This window comes from Octodon degus, unplaced genomic scaffold, assembly GCF_000260255.1.
Source record: "Octodon degus isolate 3935 unplaced genomic scaffold, OctDeg1.0 scaffold00050, whole genome shotgun sequence".
Taxonomy (NCBI): Eukaryota; Metazoa; Chordata; class Mammalia; order Rodentia; family Octodontidae; genus Octodon; species Octodon degus.
The window spans coordinates 8656207-8682062 of record NW_004524626.1 but is presented as its reverse complement, the minus strand read 5'-3'; the positions used below and the strand labels follow the sequence as shown (position 1 = coordinate 8682062).

The following is a 25856-nucleotide window of genomic DNA, read 5'->3' as shown; positions in this document are numbered from 1 at the left end:
ATTTAATAGAATGGTTGAAAAAAAAAATGGTTGAGTGTCGTCTAGAGCTGGTGTTCCTGGGCTTGAAGCCTGATCTGCTTCATGAACACTGTGGGTAGCCTCACTCTGTCTCAGTTTTTCTCATCTGTAAAATGGGGCTTATAATAGTGCCTACGTTCTAGGACTTGGAGAAGGAGATTTGGTGCTAATAAAAGGAAACCACGCTGTTGATAGCCTGTGGGCTTGTCTACGCCGAGGGTGGGTGGCCAGGTGTGGAGGAGGGGGCCACACTGACCCTCAGCTCCTGTTCCAACCTTCAGCGGCACTGGCGGCAGAGGCTGAGGGCCCAGAAGTGGGCTCAGTGGAGGACCAGAGAAGACAACAGGGCTACTTTGTGCGCCTGGGCTCCCTGTCGACACGGATCCGCCACCTGGCCTATGAGCACTCTCTGGGGAAACTGAGGCAGAACAAACACCGCACCCAGGACACGTTAGCTCAGCTGCAGGACACCCTGGAGCTGGTGAGGATTCTCTGCTGAGGACAGCTCTGTCCTTCCCGCTGCGCGGGTCATTTGGAAGGAGCTACAGCCCGTGCTATTCCTTTCCGCTCACGTCATCAGCTTGTACTGTGGACTCCACCGGCACGGTTGATGGAACCACCCGTTTATGCGTCGGTCCCGACCCCTCCCTGCCTTAGTCGGCAGCCTGAACTCCCTAGAACGGCCACCAGAGGGCGCCCGTGAACACCAAGTCCGGTCCTCCTCTGCCCTGAGCCCTGCAAAGCTCCCATTTTTCTGGGTCCAAAGGCCAGGTCCTCCCTGCAGCCACAGGGCCCTGCACCGGGCTCCATCCACCAGGCTCCATCCCTGCCCCAGCCCTTTGCATGTCCGTGCTTTCCGCCTGGCATGTGTTTTCTTATCACCCCGTTTCCAGAACACCCTATGATCAGCTTTTCATTTAGTTAGATCCCCTCTGGACTTTTTTTTTTTTTTTTTTTTCATGCCAGAGCTTAGCACGGAACCCAGGGCTCTGCAGTGCTTTGCTGCTGAGCTCTGCTCCCAGCATACTGTGTCACAGTAAGCCTTGATCGAGGCAGCGGCCTACCCACACAGCCAGGAGCACACAGCAGGGGCTAAGCGCTCATCCCGGAAGCAGAGCTCAGCGCGTGCTCAGCAAGGCATTGCACACTTTACCCACATGGGGTAATAGGCTGTTGCATAGCTTCTGTGTTATCTAACTCTCACTTCCTATGTGTGGTCAAGGTACATAACAAGATTTACTACCTAACTATTCTTTTTTTTTTTTTTTTGAGATGAGGTCTATGTAGTTCTGGCTGGCCTTGAACTCAAGGCTATCCTCCTGCCTCAGCCTCCCAAGTGCTGGGATTACAGGCGTGCACCTCCACACCCAGTCACTTAACTGGTCTTAAGCAACCAGCTCAGCAGCATCGGGCGCTGCTGTCCACCGTCCTCACTGTCCACCTCCAGGACTTTCCACCTCCCCACGCCCCCATCCCTTCCTGAATTCCACCATCCTCCTTCCTGTCTGTGGGTCTGACCAGGCAAGAGCCCTTCTGGGAGTGAACCCTGCAGTGTGCATACTGTTGTGCGTAACCACAATGTCCTTGAGGTCCCTTCATGCTGTAGCAGGTATCAGGATTTCCTTTTAAAGGAAAAGTAATACATTTTCTTTTGAAGGATGAGTAATATTCCATTGTATTGATGGAAGACATCGAACTTTCTTCTTTCCTTCATTTTTGTGTTTTTTGAGACAGGGTCTCACTATGCAGTTCAGGTTAGCTTTTTTTTTTTTCTTTTTTCAGAACCAGGGATTGAACTCAGGCCCTTGCACTTGCCAGGCAAGTGCTTATTCTACTGAGCCATCTCCCCAGCCCTCAGGCTAGCTTTGAGCTCAGTTTGTAAGCCAGATTCAGGATAGTCCTCCTGCCTCTGCCTCCTGAGTGCTGAGGTTACAGGCATGCACCAAAACTCCCGGCCTTGAATTTTCATTCTTCCTTCTCTTCTGCTTCTTGTACTGAGTACTAAACCTTCATACCAAGCTCCATACCCAGTCCCTTTTATTTTTTATTTTGAAACCGGGTCTCACTAAGTGGCTAAATTGCCCTGGCTGACCTCAAACTTTCAATCTTCCTGCCTCAGCCTCCAAGAGTGCTGGGATGACAGGCATGAGCCACCACCCAGGGCTTTTGTCTTTCTCCTGTTTGCTTTATGCACCCATGTCCTTGCACCTGCTAGGCAAGCGCCCCATCCTTGCCCCACCCCCTATCACTACCGCCAAGATTTTTTTTATTTGTTTGTTTTGTTTTATTTATTTATTTTGGTGGAACCGGGGTTTGAACTCAGGCCCTTGCGCTTGCCAGGGAAGCACTTATTCCACTGAGCCATCTCCCCAGCCCCCTGCATGATTCTTAGATATGGCAGTGCATCCTAGGGGTGTGCCTGTCTCAGGTGGGGTTCTTGCATGGGCCTTGGCCTGGACGCTGAAGGTGGAGCGGCCGTTCCCGTTCCTTGGGGATCAGGACCTAGACGGGGTCGAGCCTGCCCCCAGAGGCGGAGGAAGGCTTCCTGAAGAGCTGGAGGGGACAGAGCAAGGACCACAGCACCGTGGGGACAAGCGTGGGGAAGGCTTGCAGCGAGGCAGGGTGTGGGGAACCCCAGGTCTTGGGACTTGGGCGAGGCCGGGGGAGTACAGGCTGTGTGGCCAGCTGGATCTCTGGCGGTGCATACAAATGACGCTCCCTGAACGTTGAGGGCAGACTTCAGCCTTGATCTCCCTTGGCCCCCCCTCTCTCCTGCCCTAACTCCCACCCCTGTTCCCGTCTGCAGATCCACCGCATTCAAAGTGGAATGAGCCCGACCCCCGCGACTCAGCCCGGGAAGGTGCACGAGCTGTGGGAGGATTGGAACCAGCGTCCCCTGGAGAACGGTCTCCGCCGGCGCGACAGCCAGGTGAGGACGGGGCGGAGCCGGTAGGAGGAGAGGCTAAGGTGAGGGGCGTGGCCAAGAGGCGCGGCGGTCATAGGATGGGGCGTGGTCAGAGGAAGGCAGTGACAGGAAAGGGCGGGGAAGAGGCGGGGCGGGCAGGAGCCAAAACCAGAGAGGAGGGGGAGGTTAGGGGAGGTGGGCGGGACAAGGGAGGCTGAAGGCGGGTCCAGGCAGGGGCCGGGGCTGGGCCCTGGGTAGAGATGGGGTGGGCAGCAAGGGGAGGAGGAGAGAAGTTAGGCAGGAGCCAGGTGGGATGGTGGATGGGTTGCCAGGTGAAGATAAAGGACCGTGAGAAGGCAGCACGGCCGGGTGGGAGTTTAAGTGTGGTGGTGGCTACCGCCAGGCTGCGCAGAGAGGCCCAGCGAGTGGTTCTGACTCCACCCGGGAGCCACCAAGGGCCAGACTCAAGTTTCTCCGACTAACTGCTGAGGTCAGCTGGTTGGTTGTTCGTGGGGAAGCAGGTAGAGAGGCCGATCCACGGGGGGACTAACGCAGCCAGAAAACTGGGTCCAGTGTACATCCATGCGGGAAGCTAAGGCGTATCAACAGCCCTGTTCACTCTGTCTCAGGAAACCAATAATAAAGCAGCGCGCAGCTGTCATCCCAGCCCTCGGGAGGAAGGCTGAGGCAGGAGGATTGTCGCGAGTTTGAGACCAGCCTGGGTTACAAAGTGAGCTCAAGGCCAGCCTGAATTGCATAGTGAGAACCTGTCTCATAAGCACAAAAGTAAACAAACAAAAACCCAGCGCAGTTTGTGTCCACTGGGGAAACGAGGCCAGGCTGGGTTCTGTCGTATGCTGCTGGGGAAAACAGGTGCCCCTGCTGTCCCCCGCAGGCCGAGCTGGAGACACTGGTGCTGTCGCGCAGGTTGACCTTGGAGCTGCAGAGCGCGGTGGAGGCACTGGAGGCGGGCGTACGAGGCCTGCCCCCCGGCGCACAGGAGAAGGTGGCCGAGGTGCGGCGCAGTGTGGACGCCCTGCAGGCCGCCTTCGCCGACGCGCGCCGCTTTGGGGACGTCCCCGCCGCGGCGCTGGCCGAGGGCCGGGGCAGAGTGGCGCGCGCGCACGCAAGCGTGGACGAGCTGCTGGAGCTGGTGCTGCAGGCCGTGCCGCTGCCCTGGCTCGTGGGCCCCTTCGCGCCCGTTCTGGTGGAGCGGCCCGAACCCCCGCCCAACCTGGAGGTCCTGGTGGATGAGGTGGTTGGGGCCCCCGACCCGCGCTGGGCGCACATGGACTGGCCGGCCCAGCAGAGAGCCTGGGAGGCTGCACACAGCGAGGCGGCGGAGCCCCCCAGGGATAGCGGCCCCCAGGAGGCCGAGCCCCCCAGCACCCGGGTCAGACACACGCTGATGCCGGAGCTGGACTTCTGAGACGCCGGGCTCCGTGCGCCCCCAGGCGGCCACGCGTGCGCACGCATGGCGGAGGCCTGGCCTCGCTTTGGGATCGGAGCTGGGGTGAAGCGGAACTTGGAAGCCGGGTCATCTGGGTCCCGGTAGGGCCTCCCGCTGTTCCTTGAGTCGAGAAGGGCTGATCTCAAGCCCCTGCAGTCATTTTTACCTCAGAGCCAGGTTCTTCAAAGCCTGTGGTCCTATCTCCAACCTAAAGGGATGGGCACACTCCTGTCATCCCAGCTCTCTGGGAGCTGAAGCAACAGGATCGCTGTGAGTTAAAGGCCAGCCCTCTACAGTACAAGATCGCCTCTCAAAAGAAAGGAGGCGGTGTTCGAGCCCCACCTGGGCAATTCAGCGGTTTAAGGACATTGTCTTAAAAAAAAAAAAAAAAAGGGCTGGGAATGCACCTCCGTATTGAGGCCTTGCCTGGGTTCAATCTCCAGAACGGGGGGGGGGGGGGGGGGGAGTGGGGGGGCGCACAAGCACACACACACCCCCACCCCGGATATAATCCACATCTTGCTCCATGGCTTCTTTTTGGAGCTTTATATTGTCATTATCATTATTATTATTATTATTATTATTATTGGTGTGTGTGTGTGTTTGCTTCATTTTTGAGACAGGGTCATGCCACGTAACTTAGGCTAGAATGATACCACTATGTAGGCCAGGCCGATCCTGAACTTGCAGTGATCCTCCTGCCTCAGCCTCTTGAGTGCTGGGATTACAGGTGCGCACCACCACACCTGGCTTGTTTGGAGTTCTGAACAGTGAGTCCCCACACCACCCTGGGCCAGATAGCCTCAACTGAGGGTCCCCCAAAGATGCCTGGGTGCCCATTCAGCCAACCAAGCCCACTTGCTATGCTTGTTCTTGAGAATAAACGTGCTGTTACCCGCGGTTCGTATGTGTACTATCTCCCAGCAGGGTCTCAGACCTGGGATGCTGGGAGGTTCCGAGGCATGTGACCACAGAACAGTGGCCACACTCAAGACTAAAAGGGACCGTTTCTGCTTGACCAGCGGGCCTGCGCTGAGCATGGCTCGACCTTGCATCTACTAGTGAGAAGCTGTTCTTGCTTTAGTATAAATGAATTTCTTAGAAATGGCTGAGAGCAGGACAGGAGGGAAGGGCTGAGATCTGGTGTCCTCTCCTGTGTCCACCTCTCCAGATATGTTCCCACTGGTCTGGCTGTGGTCTCTCCAGTTGGCTAGGAGAGGAAACAGAGGCAGGGCAAGGGTCGAGGCCGGTCTCCCGGCCCTCCTGTCCTCTGACCTCATTCTTAGCTGCCTCACAGCCCCCCATGACTGGGCAGGATGTTGGGAAACCTCGATCCAGTGTGGTGAGGTCAGGGTGGCCCCTTGCTTTCCTGGGCACAGGTCCAGAGGGCAGCTTCGGGAGCCCTGGTCACTGCCCGCTGGGCACATGGCCCTCACTGCCCCACTATAGAACCTCCACTTCTCCCTTGTCCCCTCAGAACAACCACTCCCCAGCCTCCTCTTCTAGCCCTATCCAGATACACAGCTCCATGCCACAAACACCAGCCCCAGCCTGCACATCTCCTGGACCCGGGTCACCCACTCTCCAGCTCCACCTTCAATGCCTCCTTCTGCAGGCAGTCCTCCTGGACTTCACCCAGTGGGATTCTCCTGTAATCCTCCATGTCCTCCTGCACAAGGCGGACAGTCCTGCATGGCCAAGCCAGGGAATGGGGCCCAGAAAGGCATGTGAGAGTGGGAGTCAGCCTGGCTGGAGCCCAGGGGAAGGGACAGAGCCCAGGACTGAGTGGGCAAGTGATGTCCCCTCCCCACCACCTTTGCCTCTGGGAAGTGGCTGTGAATGTTAAAGGACATGACCAGGGTATTCATCATGAGTTTTGTTCTTTTTCCCTTTTGCTGTCTTTTTTCCAGCATGCTAGGCTGTTGCCCCACTTGGGAAAGGGAGGGGTGTGTCCATGGTTCCCCTCACCCTCCTTGGAAAGCATTGGCTGGGATGACAGAGGTGGCGGCCCCCCCTCCTATTCCCTGACTGTTTGGCAAACACAGCGATGGCACCAAAGAGACGGCCCAGAGCAGGGGCATCAGGCCAGGGGTTGGACCCCCTCCTCCCAGCGCATAACCCAGCCACCCAGCCCTGCCCTTGGCATGTGGCTGGCATCCTGGTCCTGGGGCGACTGACACCAGCATGACGCTCGCCCACCAATCATGTACTTGGCACAAGGGGCATGACCTGCACGTGACCCTGACTACCCCTTTCTGTGTCTGAGACCTCAGAAGCCGCCAGGCCGGGGTCTCACTCCTAGGGCCCCCCAGCTCTTCATCTGCCATCTTGGTCTGCATTTCTCTCTTCTAAAGAGAGATGCCTGCACTCCTGCAGCCTCCGACTCCGCCCAGGCTGTGCTAAGCTGGTGTTGGTGGAGTCCTACCTGAGACCCAGGTGGGCAGGTCACACCTGAGCATGACTTCATGTTTCAAACTCACAACCCTGTGTAGCAACACATTTCCCCAGCACGAAATGTGTGCCAGGAGGTATTGTTCTAGATGCTGGTGAGCAATACAAGGTTGACACAGGTGAGAGACAGTAGGAGCCACGCAGGTATCTAGGGGAAGGGTGGCCACAGCCAGATGGAGCCTGGGGCATTGTAAGCAAGCAGCAGGGAGGTCTGTGTGGCTGAAGCAGAGGCAGGAAGAGGAAAAAGAAGGTTCAGGGAGGCTGCCCTGTGGGCCCCCATGAGGGATGTGGAGAGGGAAGCTGACAAAGAAGCAGTCCAACCACACCACTGCACTGGGACAGGGATCTGAGCTGTGCCCATCCCAGAGAGGAGGCAGAGGGCCCCGGAGCGAGTCTGGTGAGACTGAGTCACTCTGCCTGTGGCGGGTGGGTCCATGGACCTAGGGCAGAGACCAGAGGAAAGGTGCTGGGCCGGGGCCCACGCAGGCAGGCAGGCAGGCGGGTGGCCATGTGACTGCCAGGCCCCCCCAGCCCGGGCTGCTTGGCTGCCTGCCTCAGCCGGCTGGGCTGCACCGCCCGGACCCTATAAGGCCTGGGAGCACGGGCAGAGCCAGCTGCCAGCTTCAGCGTCTCCCTCTGAGTGAGCCCGGAGAGTCCTTCGAGCAGGGCTCAGCTGCCCTGTGACGCCCAGGCCCGGGTAAGTATTGGGGTGGCCTGGCCAGCCAGGGCCACATGGGTGTGGGGTGGGAAGGGGGACCCTGACTCACACCCCTTCTCTGCCCCTTCCAGATACTCAAACTGCTGCCATGTCTGCTCCAGAGCAAGGGGGCCAGGAGCCCCCCAAGACCAAGGGCAAGGTAAAGGGAAGGGAAGTCCTTGCTGTGGCCCTGAGACTCCCAGACCGAGGAATGGCTACAGTCCTGGGGTCCCCAGGTCCTCCCAGATGGGGTGGAAGCCAACTTTCCTCAGTCCCAGGCCAGGGTGGAGAGGCGGCCATGTAGCCTCCAGAGACTTTCCTGGAGGGTGACCTGGTCTCTAGTCTCAGTTTCCCCATCTGTGTAATGGGGCCAAGAAGTGAAAGCTCTTCTCTTTTGCTCACTGCGGACCAGGCGGGGCTAGCCAGGTGCAGTGGCGCACCCACTTCCAAGGCCACGAAGGAGCAAGGGCTGGGGTGGGGTGGACCCCAGGGCTCCCTGTTGCTGAGACCTGGCTCACACTGCCCCCACCGCCACCTACAGAGCCTGGGCAGCTTCTTTGCTTCCCTGCCTGGCTTCAGCTCTGCGCGGAACCTGATGGCTGGTGCCCACAGTGCCACAAAAGAGGCCAAGCCAACTTCTGACCCCACAGGTGTCCCTGGCTCTGAGGCTCAAGGTAAGTGACAGCATTTGTGGGTGGGACTATGCTGGACACCCCACTCCTGGCACAGAACACTCCCGGGGTGACCTCTGACTGATTGGGGATGCTTTGGACACCTCTGCACCATCTCACTAGATACAAGTCTCCCACACTCATTTAGAACAGGATGGGGAAACTGAGGCACAAATATGCAGAGCAAGTTGCCAGGCAGGCGGAGCCAGGCACTGCGGGCACCAGAACTCAGCCCGTCTCCCTGCCAAGCACCCTCCTATTCCCTCTGCCTGCTACAGCCCCTCTTCTGGGGCACCACAGACCAGCCTGGGAGCTTTGCATAACTGAGCTTACAGTGAACCTGGTTCCCAGAGATGGGCAGCAGCCCCCTGGAGTCACAGAGCTTCCTGCAGTGTGACGGCTGCTCTGGGGAGCCCGGGGGTGGGCAGCCACCGGGACTGGGCTGCATTCTGGGCCTGGTGCCCTGAGCAGCTGACTTCTGCCCCAAATGCCTTGGCCAACAAGCTGGCAGCTGTGGCACGGGTGGGATGGGCCACTCTTACCCGCCCCAGGCTCCGTGGGATCCGATACTTGGGTAGGCGTCTGGAACCCAGGACCCCACGGGGAAACCCCACTGAGCCCTGCTCCAGGGCACTGCAGTCCCAGGGATCTGGGACATCCTGACTGCACAGGTGACTGAATCTGGCTCATGGCTGTGGATGTCACCTCCTGCTGTCCCTGGCAGGATGGCTGGCACATTCCTGACCTTTAGGGCTGTTCCCGGCAATTGCAAAACAGGCATCAGGGCAGCTGTGATCCTCACCCCCTCTAACTGGCCTCTATCCCCGCAGCAGCCACCAACCCAGAAGTGATGGCTAGGGACACGGAGAAGCTGCTGCAGCCTTCAGAAAAGGTAAACTGAGCCTGGTGTGAAAGCCGCGGGTGTCCTCCCACCTGAGTCAAGGAGGTCTCAGTTGGGCAGATATCCCTGCATGTCCTGCACTGGGGGTCCTGGGAAGTTCCTCCCCTCTACGTCTCTGTCTCCACATCTGGGAAATGGGCACCGTGTCACCAGCCTGGTGGCTCTGGGCTCCTTGGGGTCAGGCCTCCCACCTGCCCTGCAAGCACAACAGCAACACGGAGAGGTGGAGCCACAGCTGAAGCCACGCCCCCACCCCCACCCTGGCATCAGCACCTCGAGTGTTCTAAGTGTCAGCTGCCTCCCCTCATTTCCTCACCACCCTCAGAGCAGGGACTGTTTTAAATCTCAGTTTTCTGGCAGGGTGTGGTGGTGCTCACCTGTGACCCCAGCACTGGGGAGGCTGAGGCAGGAGGATCACTGCAGGTTTGAGTCCAGCCTGGGCTGCATAGTAAGACCCTGTCTCAAAAACAAAAACCAAAACCGAAACAAAAAGAAAACCCGTCACTTTCCAGTTCAGCAATCAGGCTCAGAGAGGGGCTGAAGTTTGTCTAAGGTCACACAGCAAGTTTGGGAAAGAGCTATGATTTGAATCTGGGTTGCTCCAGACCTCCGTGGTGCCAGGGCCAGGTGCTGAAAGTAGTGTAAGTTTCTCAAATTTAGTGCTACGGAAATGTGGGCTGAAACCTTTTCTGGTTGGGCAGTGGGCACTGAATGTGCTCAGCAGCATCACTGGCATCTTCCTGCTCCGTGCCACGAACACCCTTGGTCATAAATGACTACGGATGCGTCCCGATGTCCCTGGGTGTATTTGTGGAAGTCACCAGATGTGGCCTTCTAAATTCAATACAGCACATTTGTAGTTACACATGAGGGGCACTAACTGTGAGCTGTCACCTCTCTATTTCATGTGCTAGCCTGCACAAATCTGCCCGTGGAAGACCAAAAGAAGTTTCCTGCCAGGTCTTGGGTCTCAAACCAACCTTTCTCTGGTTACTTTACCGACCCTTGATTATCTTCTTCTTCTTCTTTTTTTTTGAGGAGCCGGGGATTGAATTCAGGTCCTTGCACTTGCCAGGCAAGCGCTTATTCAACTGAGCTATCTCCCCAGCCCCTATCTATCTCCTTTTGCTTATATATTTTTACTGACACTTGGCCCGGGACCCAGATCCTTGTGCACACCGGGCAAGTGCTCACCACTGAGCTCTACTCACAGCCCTTTTTATTTTTTAATTTTTTTTTCTCTGAATGCCTTCAGGGCAGGTTTGGCTGGCTTGAGTTGTGGGGATCGAACCACAGCAACCTGAGCCTGACTGCTTTGTTGAAGCAGCCACTTAAGGAACTGAGCTAAGGGGCAGGGCCCCTTTTTTTTTTTTTTTTTTTTTTTTCAGTACTGGGGATTGAATTCAGTACCTTGCACTTATCAGGCAAGCACTTATTCCACTGAGCTATTTCCACAGCCCTCCCTATTTTTTAAATTTTAAGACAGGGCCTCGCTAAGTCACTGAATTGTCCGGGCTGGGTTTGAACTTCCTCTCCTCCTGCCTCACCTGGCTGATACTGATTTTAATTAGCAACTTCATTTCTCTGTTGCTGGGTGACCAGGTCCAAAATCTGCCAAAGAGAGTAGGCCTGATGAACAGAACACGTAATTTTGGAGCTTGGCCACAGCCCAGCCTCAGTGGTCTCAGAGGCCTGGCTTCCATAGTGGCGTCTCTGGAATCAGGGGCCTGCAAGCAGGTTGGAAAGGAATAATTTTGGCCCAGTTTGGTGAGGGCCTGCAAAGGCCAAGGTGGGTGCTGGGCAGCGGTTGAGGAGCAATAGGCAACTTGGGGTGAATGAGCAGGGCCTTCCCAGGCCGACTAGAAAGTGGGGATGGCAGAAATCGGGGCTACAGGGCCTCTCCATTCTGCTGATGTCCTGTGTCCTTTCTCACCAGATGCCCAGGACCACGGATGCCGTCTCCTCTGGGGTGGCCAGCATGATGGATGCAGCAAAAGGGGTGGTCCAGGGAGGCCTGGACACTACACGATCAGCCCTCCTGGGCACCAAGGACATGGTCGCTGGAGGAGTCACAGGGGTGGTGGGCATGGCCAAAGGGGTCCTGCAAGGGGGTCTGGACACTTCAAAGGCTGTTGTCACTGGCACCAAGGACACAGTAACCACCGGGCTCACAGGGGCAGTGAACACGGCCAAGGGAACCATCCAGGCTGGTGTGGACACCACCAAGACTGTTCTGACCGGCACCAAGGACAGCGTGTCTACTGGGGTTACAGGTGCAGTGAATCTGGCCAAGGGGACAGTACAGACTGGCCTAGATACCACCAAGACCATGCTGACTGGAACGAAGGACACCATCTGTAGTGGGGTGACTGGAGCCGTGAACATAGCCAAAGGTGCTGTCCAAGGGGGCCTAGGCACCACCAAGTCTGTGGTCACGGGCACGAAAGACACAGTTGCCACTGGGCTCACAGGGACAGTGAACATGGCCAAGGGAGCTGTCCAGACTGGTGTGGACAGCACCAAGACCGTGCTGATTGGAACAAAAGACACAGTGTCCGCTGGGCTCACAGGAGCAGCGAACATGGCCAAAGGCACAGTGCAGACCGGCCTGGACACCACCAAGACTGTGCTGACTGGCACCAAGGACACGGTCTGTAGTGGGGTGACTGGAGCCGTGAATGTGGCCAAGGCAGCTGTCCAGGGAGGCCTGGACACGTCGAAAGCTGTTCTCACAGGCACCAAAAACACAGTGTCTGCTGGACTCACAGGGGCAGCGAACGTGGCCAAGGGAGCCGTCCAGACTGGTGTGGACAGCACCAAGACCATGTTGACTGGAACAAAAGACACAGTGTCTGCTGGGCTCACAGGAGCAGCAAATGTGGCCAAAGGCACAGTGCAGACCGGCCTGGACACTACCAAGACTGTGCTGACTGGCACCAAGGACACGGTCTGTAGTGGGGTGACTGGAGCCGTGAACGTGGCCAAGACAGCTGTCCAGGGGGGCCTGGACACGTCGAAAGCTGTTCTCACGGGCACCAAAAATACAGTATCCACTGGGCTTACTGGGGCAGTGAATGTGGCTAAGGGAGCCGTCCAGACTGGTGTGGACAGCACCAAGACCATGTTGACTGGAACAAAAGACACAGTGGCCACTGGACTCACAGGGGCAGTAAACATGGCCAAAGGCACGGTGCAGACCGGCCTGGACACCACCAAGACTGTGCTGACTGGAACGAAGGACACTGTCTGTAGTGGGGTGACCGGAGCTGTGAACGTGGCCAAGACAGCTGTCCAGGGGGGACTGGACACGTCGAAAGCTGTTCTCATGGCCACCAAAAACACAGCATCCGCTGGGTTCACAGGGGCAGCAAATGTGGCCAAGGGAGCCGTCCAGACTGGTGTGGACAGCACCAAGACCATGTTGATTGGAACAAAAGACACGGTGTCCACTGGGCTCACAGGAGCAGCGAACGTGGCCAAAGGCACAGTGCAGACCGGCCTGGACACCACCAAGACCGTATTGACTGGCACCAAGGACACGGTCTGTAGTGGGGTGACTGGAGCTGTGAACGTGGCCAAGACAGCTGTCCAGGGGGGCCTGGACACGTCAAAAGCTGTTCTCACGGGCACCAAAAATACAGTGTCCGCTGGACTCACAGGGGCAGCGAACGTGGCCAAGGGAGCCGTCCAGACTGGTGTGGACAGCACCAAGACCATGTTGACTGGAACAAAAGACACGGTGTCCACTGGGCTCACAGGGGCAGTAAACGTGGCCAAAGGCACAGTGCAGACCGGCCTGGACACCACCAAGACTGTGCTGACTGGAACGAAGGACACGGTCTGTAGTGGGGTGACTGGAGCCGTGAACGTGGCCAAGGCAGCTGTCCAGGGGAGCCTGGACACATCAAAAGCTGTTCTCACAGGAACCAAAAATACAGTGTCCACTGGGCTCACAGGGGCAGCGAACATGGCCAAAGGCACAGTGCAGACCGGGCTGGACACCACCAAGACTGTGCTGACTGGCACCAAGGACACGGTCTGTAGTGGGATGAGTGGAGCTGTGAACGTGGCCAAGGCAGCTGTCCAGGGGGGCCTGGACACGTCAAAAACTATTCTCACGGGCACCAAAAACACAGTGTCCACCGGGCTCACAGGGACCATGAACATGGCCCAGGGAGTCGTCCAGACTGGTGTGGACAGCACCAAGATGGTGCTCACCAGAACAAAAGACGCAGTGTCCACCGGCCTCACAGGGGCAGTGAATGTGGCCAAAGGCACAGTGCAGACCGGCCTGGACACCTCCAAGACAGCGCTGACCAGCACCAAGGACATGGTCTGTAGTGGGGTTTCTGGAGCCATGAATGTGGCCAAAGATGCCATCCAGGGGAGTCTGGACACTACCACCTCTGTCATCACGGGCACCAGGGATGTGGTTTCCACTGGGTTCATAGGGGCCATGAATATGGCCAAAGGGGCTGTCCAGGGTAGCCTAGACACCACCAAAACCATGCTGGCTGGCACCAAAGATGCAGCCTCTGCTGGGCTTGCTGGTGTGGGGACCATGGCCACAGGCACTGGCCGCACTAATCCTAGCACTGTGCAGAAGTGGCTTCCTGCTCCCCAAGACACCATCTGGGGTGAGCCTATCAGCTGCAAAGCCTCAGACAAAGGTGGGGAACACACTGCCCTGAGCTCCCCAGAAGCCCTGTCCACGGGGCCCTCTAGCTTCTCAGACCCGCTCGGTGTAGACTTGCAGTTTGCTGGGGAAGCTGCAGCTGCCACCAGAAGCCTAGTGTCTGACAGGGCCATGGTCACTCATGGGGCTGCCTCAGGTGGCCAGCAAAGAGCCACCAGCTTCACAATGCTCCGGGACGAGCTGGAGGGGCTGGAAATCTTCCAGCCCATGAGCACTGAGGAACAAGGTGAGGACAGGGAAGAGCACCCTGCTTGTGGCGGGTCCCTGGGGTGGTCTTGGCTCCAGGTGGATGCTGGTCTTTTGAGCCCTGAGGGCAGACACCCTGGCTGAGTCGGTTGCCTCTTTTCCCAGCCCAGCTGGCAGCCTCCGAGCCAGGGCCCAAGGTGCTTTCTGTCGACCACGAGAGCTACTTTGTCCGTCTCGGTGACCTGTCCCCCAGCTTGCGCCAGCGTGCTTTTGAACACGCCCTAAGCCACGTGCAGCATCGCCAGTTCCAAGCCAGGGATGCTGTGGCCCAGCTCCAGGACTCTTTCAGGATGGTGAGCACGCCCCCCACCTCAGGAACACATGGGTATCCATAGCTATGTATGGTGCCTGAGTGCCCTGTTGGGGAACCGGCTATGTGCAGGGGAGGCAGGGCAGATACAGTGTGGCAATAGTCAGGCGGCATCCAAGAGAGGCAGGGACAGGATGGAACACCCCCAAGAACAAGCTGGGAGCACGGCCAGCACAGAGATGCAGTGCTGCCTGGGAGAAGTGGAGGTGTGGCTGGGGCAGGGGGAACCCGGGGCTGGATATAGAGGAGGGTGACAGCAGTATCTAGGACCCAGGCGCCCCCACCCTCCTGTGACCCAGCATCACCCTCAGGCACTGTGGACACAGGTCAGCTCATTCTCTTGGCGTAGGGCACCCTGGCCTCCTCCCCACGCCATCCCGAGGCCCTCTCGCCTCCCAGTGAGCGCTCAGCCAGCGCCCTTCAGGAAATGCACGAGCACACTGTGGCCCGTGACCTGCGGCATACAGCTGCTCAGAAGCATCTGTCTGCCTTCGCCTCCCCACAGCACAGTAGACTGGGCAAGAACTGAGCACTGGCGCCCTCAATAGGAGAAACTGAGGCTATGAGCAGCTGGAGCAAGAGCTTTGCTCAAGGGTGCACCTAGGAAGTGCTGGAATGGAGACCTAATCAAACATTATTCATTCAATAATGAATAGTGAATAGTGGGGGAAACCGAGAACAAAATCCGAAGTCCCCACCTGCAGGGGCTGCTTGAGGGAGGTGAGCAGGTGACTGCACAAAGGCCCTGGGGCAGCTTCGAGCCTGGTTGTATGGCTGGAGCAGACGGAGTGAGGGGTACGGGAGGGGGAGGGGAAGCAGGAGGGGACAGGGTAACCTTGCGGGGCTGCAGGACTAGGGCTTTGGCCCAGGGAGGTGGGAGCAACCATGGCTGCAGGCAGAGGGCTTGCCCGGCCTGGTGGGAGTATTTAAGAGGACCAGATTGCTGGGATGTGTGGGGAGCCTTCTATACAGATCAGAGTGGTAAAGGTCCCAGGTGGAGCCCACAGCCCAAGCTGGTGAGATGCTCCACCCAGGTTTGCAGACAGGCTCCCCATAGGTGAGAGAAAGCCATTGGTGCTCACCCCCCACGTGAAGCCCGAGGGCAGAACGGGGACAAGAGGGAGGCAGCGCTGGACTGGCCTTGGGGAAGGTCAGGACCCATGGCCCCAACCCAACACGAAGTCCCCGCCCAGAGGCCCTCATTTCCTGTCTGTTCTTACCAGATTGAGAAATCCACACAGGCTCTGGGACGGCCACTGTGTCTGGACCAGGGCCTGAATGCCCCAGTGGAGGGCCCTGGGAGCTCCGAGGTAGGTGGGGCACAGGTGAGCCCGGGCCCCAAGGGGCGGGAAGCCGGTGGGTACCTGAGGTGCCCGTTCCCCACCCTCACCCCCCTCCTAATCCTGCAGGTGCTGGCCAGGGTCTGCACACTCATCCGGCAGCTGCACACAGCCTACAGTGGCCTGGCCTCGGGCCTGCAGGGGCTGCCCGAGCACCAGCAGCAGGTGGGCCGTGCACGGCACAGCCTCTGCGATCTCTACAGCATCGTGTCTTCTGCCGGCCCCGGTGAGGAGCTGCCAGCTGAGCGCCTGGAGCAGAGCCGGGAAGGTGTGGGCCAGGCATGGCGTGGGCTGGACCAGCTGCTGGATGGCCTGCAGCACAGCCCCCCACTGGGCTGGCTCGTGGGGCCCTTTGCCCTGGCCCCTGGCATGCAGCAGGTGTAGGCGGCACAGCGCAGGTGCAGGCATCTCCCCAGCTGCCCAGCCAGGGAGCCTCTTCAGAACCTTCTCCTCTAAACCCAGATCCAGTTCCTAAAGGTCTTGGCCCAGTGGGTCAGAGCTGGCAAGACGCCGAGGGCCCAAGGGGACAGTTTCTGGGTCCTACCAGCATGCAGGCTTGCCTATGCCTCCCGTCCTTTCTCCAGACGCCCCTGACCAGCACTGTGACTCCAGTTGAAGGTGGCAACTGAGCCCCCAATCAGAGAGCCAGACATGTAGAGGGTCTAAAAGGACCTGAGCCCCCACCAGGAGACTTTCACTTCTAGGGAACTCTTCTACTACCAGTGCGTGACACCCCATGGCCATCTTTCTCAGACAGGTCTGGGTGAGGGCCTGGAGTGGAAGCTAGAGGCCCTGTCCTCCCAGTCTTGGCCACATGGACCCTCGGGATGCTAAAGGGCAGGCTGTGGATTGCGCAGCTGGGGCTGGAGAAGGCCAGAGAAAGCAGTGGTGACAGTGCCGCCTCATGGACGGGGCCCAGCTCAGCCCGCTTTACTGGAACCCCCACCTCCGGCCCCAGGAGATGAGGGACTGGCTTGTCCCTAAGAGCCTTATGAATGCCATGTTCTGGGAGGGCTGGGCTCCTCTCAGCAGATGACAGTGCCATGACAGGGCCTGCCAGGCCTCCCAAGCCCTTCCCTCCTCAGCCTGCCACAGAATCACCAGGGGCCACAACACTAGACACAGACACTCGCAGAAACCAGGCCCAGGACCTCGAGCTCTGTCCAGCAAAACCACGCAGGGCCCGAGGCTCAGGAAACCTGTCCCCTACACACCCATCTCCTGCTGGGCAAGGAGACCTGACCATCCCCTGCAGTGGCAAGGCACTCCTGACGGAGAAAGGACTCTGCTAGAAACTGCAAGCACACTCCACTGGGATCCCACCCAGTGCCAGGAGGTGGGAGGATGGAGGAGCCCAGAGAGGGTGGGCCCAGTGCCCAAGACCACCCAGCAAGCTGGTAAGAGCAGGGAGGAGCTTGGTCCCTCGAAATGGACCACAGTAGCTCTCTGGTTCCAAGTGCCCTGAGCTGGCACCAGGGATTTGGTCTCCTGGGGCCCATGGCCATCTTTGGCCTCATGGGGCAGCGGCATGGCCAAGTGAGCCAAGATCAGCCTCTGCCCACTTCCGACCACAGCCAGCCCTGCCCTCCTTGGCCATCTCTGGCCCCGCCTAGCCTCCCCTGCCCAGCCCACAGCAACAAAAGCTGAACCTGAGGCACCCCGGCAAGGCTCCACCCTGGTCCGTCATGCTCTGCCACACCACTCCAGGTGTCCCACAGAGTGACCCAGGGCCCCACACAGGCCCTCTGACAGCTGCAAACTGCTCTCTGCCTCTGGCCTCAACTGGCTCACCAACACTAGGAAACCACGCCAATAAAAGTGATCTTTTTTCATTAAAAAACCCTTTATAGTCATTTCATGTCTGTCAGAAATCACAGAAATTAGGCAGAAAAAAACCCAAGGGACAAATACAAACAGCACAGCGTTTCCCCAAAAGTTCCCTGCCCTGCGGGGGCTGGGAAGAGCCAGGGCCTGCGGATGACAGCACGCCTCGCCCAGCCGGCCAGCTCAGCTGTCCTCATCCAGGGACTCCGAGTCCAGCCGCGCCCTCTCGTGCTGCTGCCTCTCGCTTCCAGGCCTGTCCAGGTCAGGGCCCTCCTGCAGGCTGCTGGGGGGCACGGATGGGATGAGTATGGGGCAGGGTGGGCATGGAGCCTGGACACAGCCTTCCGCTCTCTCTCCCACCCCTAGAGATGGAAAATGCTCCACACACAGAGCTCCCATGTCCCCAGCCCCATGCGCAGAGGTCGTCAGGCCTGTGGCAAAGCAGCTGCTGTTTAAATGAGCCTCGGGCTGGGGAGATAGCTCAGCAGCGCAGCACCTGCCTGGCAAGTGTAAGGTCCTGAGCTTGATTCCCAGTACAAAAAATTAAAAAACATAAATCAACCCTGAACCTGGCCAATGGGGCACAGCCTGTGGCCCTTGGCACTGGCTAGAGGGGTCAGAAGGCCGATGCCTGTTATACCCCCCCCAAGGGTCCTGGACCCACCTGCCTGGGAGGCCCAGCCCAGGCATCTCAAAGGCCTGGCCCTTTGAACAAAGGTGGGGATGGGGAGGGGGCCCTTCCCAGGCTGTGCAGCGGGGAAGGAGCAGCACAGACAGCCCCCGCGGAGGCCACCCCAAGGGAGACGCTCACTCGGCATGCAGGTCTTCCGAGGAGCTTCGCCGCAGGCCCTCCTCCGAGTCCTGCCCCTCCTCCTGCTCCTTGTCCTCCGCGCTCTCCTCCTTCTGGGATGTGGCCTCACCATTCACAGGGGCAGAGAGATCTAGGGCAACAAAAAGGCTTCATGGTCACCACCCGGCCCTGGTTGGGAACCCATTCCATTCGAGTAAGCTGGCTAAGGGCCCTCAACTGTCTTCAGGACTCCTGGGCTGTGCTGGGCTTGCCCTGACCGCCACCAGGGGACGCACAGGGCAGTGCTAGATTCCGAACCAGCCTTCCCCATGTGGCCTGGCATGCCTAGCCGCTGTGCCCATGGCTTCCATGAGACATAGGTGCACATGTGTGGTTCACAGGTGGCACCATCAGTACCTGAGGCCACTGTAGCCTGACTGCCTGGCACACAGCAGAACAGCACCACCATGTGCTGGCTTCCCTGGGTGGCCGGGTGTGAGGAAACCCCCCAGGGGATCACACTGCCCTGCCAGTGTGTGGCGGAGAGCAGCGCTGTGGTCCCAAACCCTCAGGACAGTCTGAAAGCACCCACCACCCCTTTGGCTGACAGCACAGAGACCCGACTGCCACCCACCCACACCTGGGCTGGGCTCGTCCTCCGCCTTCTCCTTGGTAGCCTCTTCTCTTGCCAGCTTCTCCTCAGACTTCTCCACCTCGGTCTTCTCCTTCTCTGTTCCAGCTTTGTTTGCTTTCTGGATTGCCTCAATCTTGGGCCCCAAGACGCGTGACTTGAGCCGGGTATAGACTTCTGCCGCCTTCTCCATCACGTCCTTATTGGCTTTGTAGCGGCGAATCTGGTGGGAACAGGTGGGCTCACTGCAAGCAGCTGGCCTCCCCGTGGGGACCCTCCCTCCAGTCTGCCACCACACAACAGGCCCCCGCCACCTGCCCCCTCCCGTCCCCACTATACCTTCTTCAACGTGGCCACCACATCTGTGTTCTTCTGTAGGATCTGAGAAGTCACCTGCAGGGTCCCCAGCTCCTCCAGGGCAGTCAGACATCTCTTCACATCCTACAAAGGGCAGCAAGAAAGGACTGGCAGAATGGGTGAGGGGACCTGGAGGCCCCGGCAGGGCAGTGGACACCCATCCCTGCTGCCTCAGGGACCCTCCTGGCATGAAGGACCCAGATCCTCAGTGGGGTCCCTGGGACTGCCAGGCTCACTCCAGGCCCTCACCTAAAGAACAAGCATCTGGGGCTGGTGAGATGGCTCAGTGGTCTAAAGCACCTACTTAGAACAAGCTAAACTCAAGCAAAGCACAGAGACCTCGGTTCAATCCCCCAGCACCACATGCCGGCCCGCCCGCCCCCTGGTGGGCTGAGCTGGCCACATAATAAATAAATAAATAAATAAATAAATATTAAAAAAAAAAAAAGAACAAGCACCTGTTCTGTGGACCCCCAGATGTGCCCCAGCCTCCCGCGACCTCTAGGGAGTCCTGGGAGTGAGGTGATAGCAGGACCACATAGCCCAGGAGGCTGCAGCCCCAAGACTCCAGGAGCTTCTTACCGGGTTGTCGACCTTCAGAGCAAACTTGATCTCACTGTGCAGCTTCTGCAACTTCTCTTCCACAGAAGGTTCTGGACCAGGAGACACCAAAAGGCTTAAGCAGGGACTGCAGGCCCAGGCCTCAGGTGGCTACAGGCTCCCTTGGAGGCGGCTCCACCCCATCCCACAGACTCCAGGGGGCCCGGCAGAGACTCTGGGGACCAGGCCAGGTACCTGTGACGACCAGCCAGCCTGGCTTCCTCCTGAAGCACCCACCTTTCTTCTTCTCCACCTTCCTGTCCAGCGGGGGCCCTTCTGACCGCTTCCGGGTCCGTTCTACCTTCACCGGCCTGTGGGGAAGCGCTCCCTCAGACAGGCCCAGCCAGTCTCTGGCCCTGCAGCCTCCCGAGCCCAGCCTTCCTGCAGAAGCCCTCAGGAGGCTGTGACCCAGGTTCGTGAGCCACGAACAGAGACACAAGCCCTCCCTTGGTTCTGTGAACTAACTACAGGAGATCCTGGAACGCTTGCCAGGTGTATGGTGCAGCCTGACATCCTAGCACGTTTGGAGGCTGAAGTACGAGGAGCCCCCCGAGGTAACTTAATGACTTAGTGAGACTTTGTCTGAAAATAAATAAAAAAGGCTGGGGATGTGGTCAGTCTATGTTCAATTCCTACTATGGAAAAAAAAAGAAATCCAAAATTCTTTTTCACACAAATGATAAGAGCGCTAGTTCCCTAAAACCTGGCAAACTAGTTACTAAAAAGCACTGGCATCCCACATTCTTTAGTGACACAAGGACCGCAGAGTGCCAGGCCCCCAGGCATCTCTCCACCACAGAATCCCTTCTAGAAGTAGGCAGGTTATCCCCATGAGCCCTGCAGACACTGGGGCTGGAGGATCACTCTGCAGAAACCCCCGGACTGCAAGAGCTGAGCCAGCCAGGGGCTCCCCCAGGCCCGACAGTCACCAATTTCTGCAGACACTGCACAGTGCCCCCAGCGTGACTGCTCTTTCCCCACAAACCCTTGGCCTAGAAAGGCCACAATGCTGGTCCCCAGCCCAATGGACTCCAAGCACAGAAAACCTCCAGCAGCTGAGGCCCCAGATGAGCCCAGAGCCATGGCTCTCAGGGGTGCAGGTCGCCCCAGGGCGCTGAGCAGCAGAGGTGCCCAGGTGGGGGGCAGGCACTTGCTGACCTGGCCCGGGGCTTCTCCTCAGGCCGCCCTCTCTTCTCCTTCTGGTTGAGCTTCCTAGTGGGCTCCGTGCTCTGTGCTTGCAACTTCTTGGCGGATTTCTTTCCCTAAGGCAGCAAAGTGGGGGTTTGAGCAGTGGCAGGCTAGCCTGAGCCAGCCCCACATGGAGGGGAAGCTTGACTTGGGGCTGCAGTCTCTCGTGGGCAGGACAGCAAGGGGGAAGGGAGGAGGAACCAGCAGCCCTCCAAGCCCTGGGGGATCTCAGGGGACAAAGCCACCAGGGTCCCATTCAGGGAGGGCCTCAGCCACCGCACTCTTGCTCAGCAGCTCTCAGACAGGAACTTATTCTGCCAGGACCCCCACCCCGTTGAGAAAAGGGGGTGAGGAACAGTGGTGCTCTTGCTATCCTTGCAAAGAAGGCCGCCCTGGACAAGACAGCGTCTACAGCATCAGACTCTGGCCAGCCAGACTGCCGAGGTCCAGAGGATGGGGAGGCTGATGGGCCCGCGGCTTGTGAGCTTAACACAAAGCTGGCCTTACAGTCACGACCACTCCTCAGAAGCCTGGCTATGCCCATGCTCACCCATAAGCTGTACCCCAGAACATCGAAGGTGCCCTCAGCCCTCCAGAGCCCCTGCCTCCCTGGGGCCAAAGCCTAGGTCCTTCCTGCAGCCCACAGGGCCCTGCATGGCCACCCGCCCCCTCCCCGCCTCCCCTGTTCCAGCCACGTGGGCTCCTCCCTGGTCCTGTGCTATGCTGTGCTGCCCTGCCCCAGGGCCTTTGCACAGGCTGCTGTCCTGTCTGGATTGCTTTCCCAGATTCCCCTCAGTTAGACATTAGGGTGTCAGATGAAGTCTTCAGGTCCTTTGCTATTTAGAACAGAAGGGTAGAAGGTGTGACTCAGTGAGGGCCTGCCCAATATACGGAAGGTCCCGGGGATCCTGGAGAACACCCTAGCCCTGAAATACACCTAGCTGGCGTGGGCTGGGGCTCACTGCTACCTTACACCCAGCACCCACAATGGTGCCCTGAACCTAGCACCAAAGCCACATGGGTGAGGGAGGCACGGGGACAGGCTGGAGCACGGTGGCCTGCCAGGCACGCACCTCTCTTTCCAGGTCCCCTTCGGGCTCTGAGTCAGAGGAGGAGGGTGGCCCTCGGCCCCGGCCCTTGCGGCCCCGCTTCCTGACGGGCTCATCGTCCTCCCTGAGCTCGTCCCCACTGCTGCCGCCGCTGGCCCTCTCAGCCTCCCCGAGCTCAGCCCGCTCCCGCCGCCGCTCCTTCTCCTCCTTCTCCTGCTCCCGCAGCCGCCGCAGCTCCTCTTCCTGCTCCCGCCGCCTCCGGGCCTCCAGCTCCCGCCGCCGCTCCTCATCCCGCCGCTTCCACTCACTGATGCGGTCCACCTCATCACTGTCACTGGCAGACAGACAGCCATGAGGGGAACCTCCTGTTCCGTGGGATCCTGCTCCGGGGACCCAGGAAAGCCAAGCCCTTCCAGCACCACGGCCTGGGCTGGGCAGAGGCCTCAGCTGGAGCTCACCTGGTGGCCCGACACCCACCTGTCGCTGCTGGAGGTGGAAGGTGGCCGCTCAAGCTTTGGTTTCCGTCCTCGGGGCTTTGGGGGAGGCTTCTCAGCTGCAGGAAAGGAAGGTGCTGAACTTGTTACCTGCCAGCTCCCCAGAGCCAGCACAGGCACCTGAGGGGCGCCACATGCAGGCCCAGGCCCTACCTGGCTTTCTGCCCCGAGGAGGTTTCTTGATAGACACATCGGAGTCAGAGGAGGAGGAAGAGGAGGAGGAAGACGCCGACCTGGCCACAGGCACCGGCTCCTCCTTGGGCCCATCTGAATCCGCTTTGGAGTCTGAGTCGGAAGCTGACGGCACCTTCTGGGGAGAGGCGGGGCCGGCGGAGAGGGAGGAGCTGAGGTGAGGGAGACTGAGCAGGGTGCCCTCGGCTAGCAGTTCAGGCAGCTGCTGAGCGCCCTCTCAGGGCAGGATGATCCTCTTCCCCCAGCACAGTGGGGAGCAGAGCACACCCCAGGGCCGTGCAGTGGGGGAGCACCCACCCACCTGCCCACAGCACACATGGAGGTAACACGTGCCCCGCGGGAGGGGCTACAACATGCACGCGTGGTATGTAGCATGGCGGTGCCCACATCGGCATGCAGACACACGGCACTGTGGACCGCCAGCACACCCCAGGCCCAAGGGAGCCCCCAGAGCCACGGCAGCCCCTGGCATGTGGCTGTGCCCACCAGGACGCTGCAGTCAGGCCCTGCTGCTCCCTAGGTGTCAGCCTCAGGCCTGGGCATGACCCACCCGCCAGGGCCCAGCTGGCGGCAGAGCAGCAGCGCTGAGCACAGGCCGCGGGCTCAAGACACTCTACCTTCTTCTTCCGTCCACCCAGGGGGGCCCGCCGTGGCGCCCGGACCACAGCTTTCTTTTCAGGGGTGAAGTCCTGCATGAGAAGGAAAGGAGCAGCAGGCGTGCTGGCACTGCCACCAGCGAGCCTCACCTCCGCCCCCATGCCATCCCTGCCCAGCCCGCTCACTTGGTCACTGGTCTTCTCAGACTCGGACGAACTCTCCGAGTTCTCCTCTTCAGAGGGCGACACGCTGGCTTGCTCCAGGTCGCTGGAAGCTTTCCGAGCTCGCTTGGAGACTGACATCTGCAAAGGAAGGCCCAGAGGCCTCAGTGACCGACCGGGAAATGCGCAGTGCCTGTGCAGGGTGGCGGTGCCAGGGCTGGGGGTCAGTGCGCCAGGGGGACAGAGGCCAGAACTTCTTGAGGTGGATGGTGGCAATGACTGCACAGCCATGGGACTGTGCTTATGCTTCTTTATTTTTATTTATTTTTTTCCGGAACCGGGGAAAAACTCAGGACCTTGCACTTGCCAGAGAAGCGCTTATTCTACTGAGCCATCTTCCCGGCCCCTAGTGCTTATGCTTCTGAGATGAGAATAAGAAATTACTTTTTTGTTTTGTTTTTGGTACTGGGAATCGAACTCATGACCTCACGCTTGCCAGGCAGTCGATGTGCTACTAAGCTATATCTCCAGCCCAAAAAATGATTAAAATGGTAGTATGATATAATATTTCTTTAATAGCAGTAGGTACTGGGGCCAGGGAGATGGCTCAGTAGAATAAGCGCTTGCCTGGCAAGTGCAAGGGCCTGAGTTCAATCCCCGGTTCCACCAAAAAAAAAAGCACTAGGTACTGAACCTAGCACTTTCACACTGAACTACATCTCTAACCCCTATTAATTTGGAGACAGAATCTCAATAAATTACCCAGGCTGCGCTCCACCTTGCAATCCTCCTGCCTCAGCCTCCCACAGTGCTGGGATGACAGATGTACACCACTATAGCTGGCTTACCCCACACTCATAGTAAGATACAGAGTAGAATTCATTCATATCACTGGCTACTTCTCAAACACTAAAGAGTTTCATTGTTTTCTGTTTTGTTTTTGTCTTTTTGAGACAAGGTCTCACTATGTAGTTCAGACGGGCTCTAAGCTCACTTTGTAGCCCAGGCTGGTCTCAAACTTACAACAATCCTCCTGCTTCAGCCTCCCAAGTGCTGGGTTATAGGTGTGTGCCACCATGCCCAGTTAAGACTATGGACTGTCTTCATCTTTAAACTATGGAATGCAGAGGTGCTGGGAGCCATCACTGGTGACCCTTACCTTAGTCCTCATGTCATCCCCGGCCCAAAATGCTTATACTACAAGGTATACAGAATACATAAAATACACCAGGATCTTACTGATCCTTACTGATTCAGAAAGCCCTCAATTGGCAGGGACGTTTTTTCCTAGCTTTACATTTCTAACTTATTTTCAACAAATGTGGCTCCTCACATTAGAATCAAAACCAAACTTTACCTTCAACAATAACAGGTTGGAGTGCTCACCTTAGGAGCACATATGCTAAAATAACAGGCTGGGGTGCAGCTCACCAGTGGAGCTGTTGTCAGCACACACAAGGTCCTGGGTTCACTTCCCAGGCCCAAAAAATAAACACAAAGAGAACTGCCTCCATTATTCTTACAGGTATGCTAGAATTCTAGAACATGTTAGAACCTGACCCCTTCACTGAGCCCCGACACTTAGAAGCCATGAAGCCAGGTTTGGTGGTGGTGTAATCTCAGCACTTGGGAAGCTGAGGCAGGAGGATCACCTACCAGCCTGAACTATACAGAACAGAGAATACACTCAAGAATGAAAAACAACCCTTCCCCCGAGCCTCGCGCAGGCATGTTCACAGCCACAGGACTCCTAGTTACCAAAAGGTGTGGAAACAACCTAAGTGGCCATCGACCTACGTGGACAAACACGAGGGAAGCCACAGACACACTGGAATATCACTCTGCTGAGAAAAGCAGGCTTGACACCTGCCACAGTGCAGAGGGACCCTGGGGACAGCATGCTCAGTGAGATATCAGATAAAAGAGGACACACGGCAAGGGGCTCAATGGACAGGAAACGTCCAGCACAGGAGGCAGATTTGTGGGTGCCAGGCCTGGGAAAGGACAGAGAGGTATGACTGCTCACAGGGGCAAGGGTTCCCAACAAGAGAACAAAAATCTTCCGGAACTAGACAAAGTCGCTAGTTGTACAATATTTTTTTTTCTTTTTTCAGTTTCAAAGCTGATTAATAGGACAGTTTCGATAATCAATACATTGTACATTGTTATCTTCTTAGTGGTTATCCACAGTAGAAGAAGCAGATGGGGGGCTGGGGAGATGGCTCAGTAGAGAAAGTGCTTGCCTGAGTTCAATCCCTGGTTCCGGAGGAAAAAAAAAAAAAAAAAAA

The 25856-nt window shown here is 58.0% G+C and overlaps 3 protein-coding genes across 14 annotated transcripts in view; 2 read left to right on the top strand and 1 right to left on the bottom strand.

Annotated features, from left to right (window-relative positions):
* Plin5 (perilipin 5) overlaps window positions 1-5274 on the top strand; it is a 9172-nt gene extending 3898 nt beyond the window's left edge. For both annotated transcript variants that reach the window (XM_004632756.2, XM_023717005.1), the window contains exons 6-8: window positions 300-499; window positions 2825-2947; window positions 3819-5274. In XM_004632756.2, coding sequence (XP_004632813.1) covers window positions 300-499; window positions 2825-2947; window positions 3819-4352 — 857 coding nt within the window. In that variant the 3' untranslated portion in view covers window positions 4353-5274. The remainder of the gene's footprint in view (window positions 1-299; window positions 500-2824; window positions 2948-3818) is intronic.
* A 2136-nt stretch (window positions 5275-7410) lies between these two features.
* On the top strand, window positions 7411-17525 carry Plin4 (perilipin 4). Of its 4 annotated transcripts, XM_023717173.1 has the most exons (9): window positions 7411-7521; window positions 7614-7681; window positions 8063-8195; window positions 9023-9084; window positions 11030-14015; window positions 14141-14328; window positions 15569-15670; window positions 15755-16070; window positions 16106-17525. In XM_023717173.1, exons 2-8 carry the CDS (start codon window positions 7631-7633, stop codon window positions 16067-16069), a joined length of 3837 nt encoding a protein of 1278 aa, XP_023572941.1. In that variant the 5' UTR covers window positions 7411-7521; window positions 7614-7630; the 3' UTR covers window position 16070; window positions 16106-17525. The 4 variants fall into 4 exon arrangements, with proteins under 4 accessions (XP_023572941.1, XP_023572942.1, XP_004633016.1 ...); XM_023717174.1 differs by having other exon boundaries at window positions 9026-9084; window positions 15755-17525; XM_004632959.2 differs by having other exon boundaries at window positions 15569-15655; window positions 15755-17525.
* Window positions 17526-17528: 3 nt separating this feature from the next.
* Window positions 17529-25856, bottom strand: part of Hdgfl2 (HDGF like 2) — a 22297-nt gene continuing 13969 nt past the window's right edge. For 2 of the 8 annotated variants that reach the window (XM_023717176.1, XM_023717180.1), the window contains exons 5-16: window positions 23593-23709; window positions 23428-23499; window positions 22772-22925; window positions 22602-22677; window positions 22149-22458; window positions 21046-21149; window positions 20125-20198; window positions 19870-19940; window positions 19270-19371; window positions 18934-19153; window positions 18321-18450; window positions 17531-17792 (exon numbers count right to left, since the gene is read on the bottom strand). In XM_023717176.1, the coding sequence (XP_023572944.1) occupies window positions 17693-17792; window positions 18321-18450; window positions 18934-19153; window positions 19270-19371; window positions 19870-19940; window positions 20125-20198; window positions 21046-21149; window positions 22149-22458; window positions 22602-22677; window positions 22772-22925; window positions 23428-23499; window positions 23593-23709 (1530 nt within the window). In that variant the 3' untranslated portion in view covers window positions 17531-17692. Of the gene's footprint in view, window positions 17793-18320; window positions 18451-18933; window positions 19154-19269; window positions 19372-19869; window positions 19941-20124; window positions 20199-21045; window positions 21150-22148; window positions 22459-22601; window positions 22678-22771; window positions 22929-23427; window positions 23500-23592; window positions 23710-25856 lie in introns of all 8 variants that reach the window. The other 6 variants (XM_023717179.1, XM_023717175.1, XM_023717177.1 and 3 more) reach the window with 6 other exon arrangements.